Source organism: Capra hircus, chromosome 6 (assembly GCF_001704415.2).
Source record: "Capra hircus breed San Clemente chromosome 6, ASM170441v1, whole genome shotgun sequence".
In the NCBI taxonomy this organism is placed as follows: Eukaryota; Metazoa; Chordata; class Mammalia; order Artiodactyla; family Bovidae; genus Capra; species Capra hircus.
Genome location: NC_030813.1, coordinates 115,205,769 through 115,211,388, shown reverse-complemented (window position 1 = coordinate 115,211,388; position 5,620 = coordinate 115,205,769). Strand labels below are relative to the sequence as shown.

Sequence of the window (5,620 nt, the reverse complement as noted above, 5' to 3'; positions counted from 1 at the left end):
TGTCTCTCCGCGATAACCCGCGTCCGGTGAAGCCGGCTGCGCCCGCGCGCGTCCGCGCTGAGACCCGGTGAGTCCGTCAGAAGGCTTACTCCCGAGCGGCCACAGCGCCGAGGGCGACGGCGTGGGCCGCGAGGCACTGTTGTCGCCGCGCTCCCCGCGGCAGAAGTGAGAGGGGACTCCCCGCTGCTGACAGTCGGGCCTGCCCCCAAGACCTCTGCGGCCAGAGGTGGTGGCTCTTGCTTCCCTACCAAGGCTGGGGCCTCCGGAGGAGCTGGAGACCCGCTTGCAACTCAGCGTGACGTCGGGTGTGACCACGGACGCGTGGCCCTGCGGAATGGGATTGGGGCGGGGGAGCATTTTCTTACATTTTGAGACTGAATCTGAGAACTGAAGAGTTCTGTCCTACTTTTGGCATTAAAAGCATATTTCATTAAGTGTAAATATTAAAATATGCCTCAATTGTGCAGCTTTGACACCCGGGATCTTTAAAAAAAAAACGATGACCAGCCCATTCTCTTGCGGTTTCTTGGAAGCCCTCGGGTCTTCCTGCCCCGGTATACACACGCACAAATATACATACACACACACACACACGCACACACGTGCACACACACATACCACACATGCTCGCGCGCACGCGCGCGCACACACTGTTCCTCACGCTTGGTCCAACACTCTCCCCGCGACGAGGTAATTACGGTCCTTGCCGGACAGCGATTGGCCAGTCTGTTCCTCATCGGGGCCCCGCAGCCAATGGGTGGTTCCCCGGCCGAGGCCCCGCCCCGTTCCCCCCGCCCCCTCTCCCCGGCGCGGGTGGCTCGGGCCGGGGGAACGCATCACGCGGGGCCGGACTGGCCGCGACCCCACGCCTGGGCCCCAGGCCGCCTGCCCTCGGCCGCAAGAGTGCCTGCGCGCCCAGGTCCGGGCGGCGTCTCCGGCCGGTGGCGGCGCGCGGGGCTCGCGCGGAGTCCTCGAGCTGGGCCGGCGGCCGCCGGGCCCGCGCCGCCCCGCCCCTGCTGGCCCCTCCCCTGCCCTCCCCGCCCCCAGCGGGGCCGGCCCGGGCGGCGACCAGCGAGGCGACGGGAAAGGCGAGCGAGGCGGCTGCCCAGCCGGCTGTCGGCACGCACCCGCTCCGGGCCGATCGCAGTCTGGCAAGGAGGCCGCTGCCTGCCCCGCGGGGCCCGACGCCAGCGCTCCGGGCAGCGGCTCTAGGGTCGGGCCGCGCGTGCGCCAGAAAGTCCCGCGCCACGGTCCCCAGCGGGGACCGGGACCGGCCGCGCCCCGGGCGCCCAGAACCCCGAGGAGCCCGGCAGAGTTCGACGGATCCAAGGCCGCGATGCCGGACGAGCTGACGGAGCCCGGGCGCGCCACGCCGGCCCGCGCCTCCTCCTTCCTCATCGAGAACCTGCTGGCGGCCGAGGCCAAGGGCGCCGGGAGCGGGGCCCAGGGCGGCGGCGGCCGCGAGGAGGAGAGCGACGACGACGATGATCCTGAGGACGAGGACGCGGGGCGGGCGAGGCGGCGGCGGCTGCAGCGGCGGAGGCAGCTGCGCGCGGGCTCCGGGCCGAGCGGGGAGGCCCGGGCCCGCCCGCTGCTTGGGCCGGGCGCGCTGGGCCTCGGTCCCCGGCCGCCCCCGGGTCCCGGGCCGCCGTACGCGCTGGGCTGCAGCGGCGCCGCGCGCTGGTACTCGCGGTCGCACGGAGGCTATGGAGGCGGCCTCAGCCCTGACAGTGAGTGGGGCGTGGGGAGGGGTGGCCCGGGTGGTGGGGCCCGGCTTCTTCCCATCCCATTTGCTCCGGGACTTTGGGTTCGTTGGAGGCCTTTCTGGGCCGCCCTCCTCCTGTGTCTGTGGTGGGCTCTGCGGTCGTGTGGGGAGAGCCCCTGGTTGAGCAGGTTTGGAGGCCCATTCTCCAGGGCAGGGTCCCCCACGCAGGGAGAAGCTTTGGCAGGGTCTGGGTTTCGCCCATAGCCTTGGGAGAGCAATCTGGGGACAGGGGACAACAGCTAAGAAGAGGAAAGAAAGGGAGGGTGAACAAGAGGATACGCGAGGGGACAAGGTGGGGAGAGGCCGGAGCGAAGAGGGAAGAGCGGGAGAAAGGTGTTGGGAGAGGAGGAAGGCGAAGTGGGGAGAGAGAAGGTGAAACAGAAGGCTGAAAAGAAAGCGGTACGTGCCAGGGAGACAGCAAAGATAAAGGGCGGGAGACCCGGCAGAGTCAAACTCAGCAAGATGAAGGGGGCACGGCGTGGGGGGAGCCCCTGCTCTGCAGCGTGGGGTGGGGGTGGTGGGCTTCCACAGAAGCTGTGTCCGCAAAGCCTCCTCTGCCAGCCGCAGACCGGGCCTGGGGCAGGGGCCTAGATCTCCCTGTGGGGCCGGCTGTGCCAGGCAAGGAGGCTGTGTTCCGAAGCCCCCACTCTCCCTTCTCTGCCCCTCCCCCTCCCTTGCCTTTGTTCCCTGCTGAGGGCTCCGAGGCTGGGGGTGGCGGTTTTCAGCCCCAGAACCCACTCACCCCTCTTGCCCAGGCATTCTGGAGGTGCGTTCTGCTCTCCCTCTCCCCAGGGTGGCTGCCTCCCTTGGGGCCCTGCCCTTTGGAAGAACCCCCCTCCAGGAGCAGGACTAGGAAGCTAGGCTAACCTCAGCCCTGGGCTTTGCCAGCCCCTGCTCCCTGCACCCCAGCGGAGGACTCAGGCTCCTGCTCTGAAGTGCTTTCAGCTCCTAGCAAAAGTTAGCACAAAAAGAGTGCTGTGGGTGGGGGTAGGTGGCTAGACCCCTGTCATCTCTTGGATAACCCCCTCCCTGGAGTAGGAGTGAGCACTTTGCAAAGGGACCCACCTCTCAGAACCTATGCCCAGAAGGTCCGGGACCCCCTACCCTCTTCATTTTGCTTCCAGGAAGCTTGAGCAGGCCTGTTTGGTTACTTGCCCTGAAACTGAGTGATCAAATGTGGTGCCCTTCCGGGGGTGTTTCTGAAACAGTCTCACCGGGTGAAATGTGTTCCCCTCCTGCCCCTAGAGTTTTGTCCCGGCCCTAGCCCCACTAGCAGCCCTCAGAGACATGGTCCTTCCTAGTTCGTATAATGCGGGTTGGGGGTCCCTGTTTTGAACCAGAGCTGGCAGGCCTGGCTTGGCTTCCTGTGGCAATACAAGGGCCTCTGAATCTGGAGACCCCCCCCATATCGGGGGTGCACATGCCAGCCTGGAACCTGACCCCTCTTTGGACACAGTGAGGGCTCACACCACCGGCACCAGGGACACAGCACCCTGCGCGGCTGCTGGGCGTGGGGCGTATGCACCAAGCTGCTCACACCAGCTCACCAGTGTCTGTCGGGCGCTCACACTTTGGGCACACCGCTGCTTTCGGTGGGCCGGCCTGGCCAGACTCGACTTGACTGCGGGAATGCCAATCTGGGGCCTGTGTGCACGCAGAAGGCTCAGCCCGAGGCAGAAGGGACGCTGGCCTGAGTTGGCCTAACAAGCCTGGAAGTCAGGCGGCTGCCCCCTTTCAAGCTGAGCTTGGAGTCTGGACCAGCATCTGAGTCCTGGGCAGGCTCTCTCACCTGAAGCCATCATCCTTTGCTAGCCCTGGGGGGTGGGGGGCAAGGCATCGACTCACCTCTGGGAGACAGGGTGGAGCTTGGTTCTTGCAGCGTGAGCTGGGGTGGGGGGCATTGTGGGCTTCTGCACCCCCACACCCTCAGATTCAATCAGGGCCTCATGGGCTTGGGGTGGTGTGTGGGAGCTGAGTGTTTCTACACAGCCAGAGCTGCACTTGTCTCTCGCCCTCTGAGCTGACTGCGGGCAGAGAGGGCACGCCTCTGTGGATATCTGGATTAGGGGCACAGGAAACGGGGGTGAACAGGCCACCGGTGTCTCCAGGGAGGCGTTTTGTTGGCCGGTCGTCTTCATTCGCTTATTCTCCATCGATGGGAACGTTTCTATGCAAGCGGGAATTTTGCACACGGTGGGGCCGTGTGCCGCTCGTTGCCTACGGCGGCCCGCGCCTCCTAGGAGTGAGTGGGGAGGGATCATGGCAAGCCTTTATTTCTGGGTCTGGCGGTCTTGGCGGAGGGCTGAGTGCCAGGGGTGAGGTGGTCTCTGTGCTGGTTTTCGGGGTGCATATTTCTCAGAAGGACCTTTCTTTCCTCTGTGAGGTGAGCCCCTGGGGCCGTTGAGTGTTGTTTCGATTCGAAGCCAGTGGTTATGGGAGCCAGCCTTTTTCTTGCGTTTGTTTGTGCTTTGGTGTTTCTTTTCTTACCTTTTTTCTTCCTTCTGTGGATGCGCCCGGAGCGTGTTCCCAGCGTGTTGGTTTGGAGCTTAGCTCAGGTCTTCAAGTTCACCTCTGGATGCCCGGCCTCTCTTGTCCAGCGTGGGGGTGAGATCTACCGAGCGTGGTGGAGGACGACCCGCCGCCATCGGCGGAGCTGTCTGGGGACTGTTTCCTTGCTGTGGTCGTGGCAGACCTCACGGGGTGCGGGGAGCAGCTGGCTTCAGCGACAGGTTCGCGGAGGGGAGCAGCCTCCAGAACCAACCCATGTTCCCCCTCTTTCCCCCCTGCAGCCAGCGACCGGGACTCACCGGAGACGGGCGAGGAGATGGGCCGCACAGAGGGCGCCTGGCCGAGGGGCACCGGGCCGCGAGCGGTGCAGCGAGAGGCGGCGGAGCTGGCGGCGCGCGGACCGGCGGCCGGCGCGGAGGAGGCGGCGGAGCTGGCCGAGGCCCCCGTGGCGACGGCGGCGGCCGGGGAGGCCCGCGGCGGGGGCGGCGGCCGCAAGAAGAAGACGCGCACCGTCTTCTCGCGCAGCCAGGTCTTCCAGCTCGAGTCCACCTTCGACCTGAAGCGCTACCTGAGCAGCGCCGAGCGCGCCGGCCTGGCCGCGTCCCTGCAGCTCACCGAGACGCAGGTCAAGATCTGGTTCCAGAACCGCCGCAACAAGTGGAAGCGGCAGCTGGCGGCCGAGCTGGAGGCGGCCAGCCTGTCCCCGCCGGGCGCGCAGCGCCTGGTCCGCGTGCCCGTGATGTACCACGAAAGCCCCGCCGCCGGGGCCGCCGCCGCCGCCGCGCTGCCCTTCGCGCTGGCCCCCGCCGCGCCCGCGCCGCCCCCGCCGCTGCTCGGCTTCTCCGGGGCCCTCGCCTACCCGCTGGCCGCCTTCCCGGCTGCCGCCTCCGCGCCCTTCCTGCGGGCGCAGATGCCCGGCCTGGTGTGAGCATCCCCGACCTGCTGGGCCCACGCCCCGAGGCCAATCGGGACTTGTGTGGACGCGCCCTCCGGGGGCGTGGCGGCGGCGGCGGTGGAGCCGGGGGGCCTTCGGTCGATCGGGGGTTAGGGGGCGCTCCGATGGACCCACTGCGCCTCCAGAGCGCAGGCTGCTGCCTCGGGGGCCGTGCCCTACTATCGGCCAGAATGTAACAGAGACCCAGGTGATTGTGGCTCCACAGACAGTCGCTAGGCTGGGTCCCCGCTGGGAACACAGCATCACAGACAGTCGGCCCTGCAGCCCAGGGTCCTCCCCTCCCGCGGACAGGCCTCAACCTAGGAGCAAACCCAGCTCGCGCCCCTCCGGAGCCAGCAGCTGGGCGCAGTCCACAGCAAATCCAGGCTGCCCAAGATGCTTTGTGGAAGGGC

General features: G+C 66.9%; 1 protein-coding gene across 1 annotated transcript; it reads left to right on the top strand.

The window, feature by feature from the left end:
• Window positions 1,337-5,201, top strand: HMX1 (H6 family homeobox 1). The gene is made up of 2 exons (XM_018049958.1): window positions 1,337-1,730; window positions 4,555-5,201. Exons 1-2 carry the CDS (start codon window positions 1,337-1,339, stop codon window positions 5,199-5,201), a joined length of 1,041 nt encoding a protein of 346 aa, XP_017905447.1.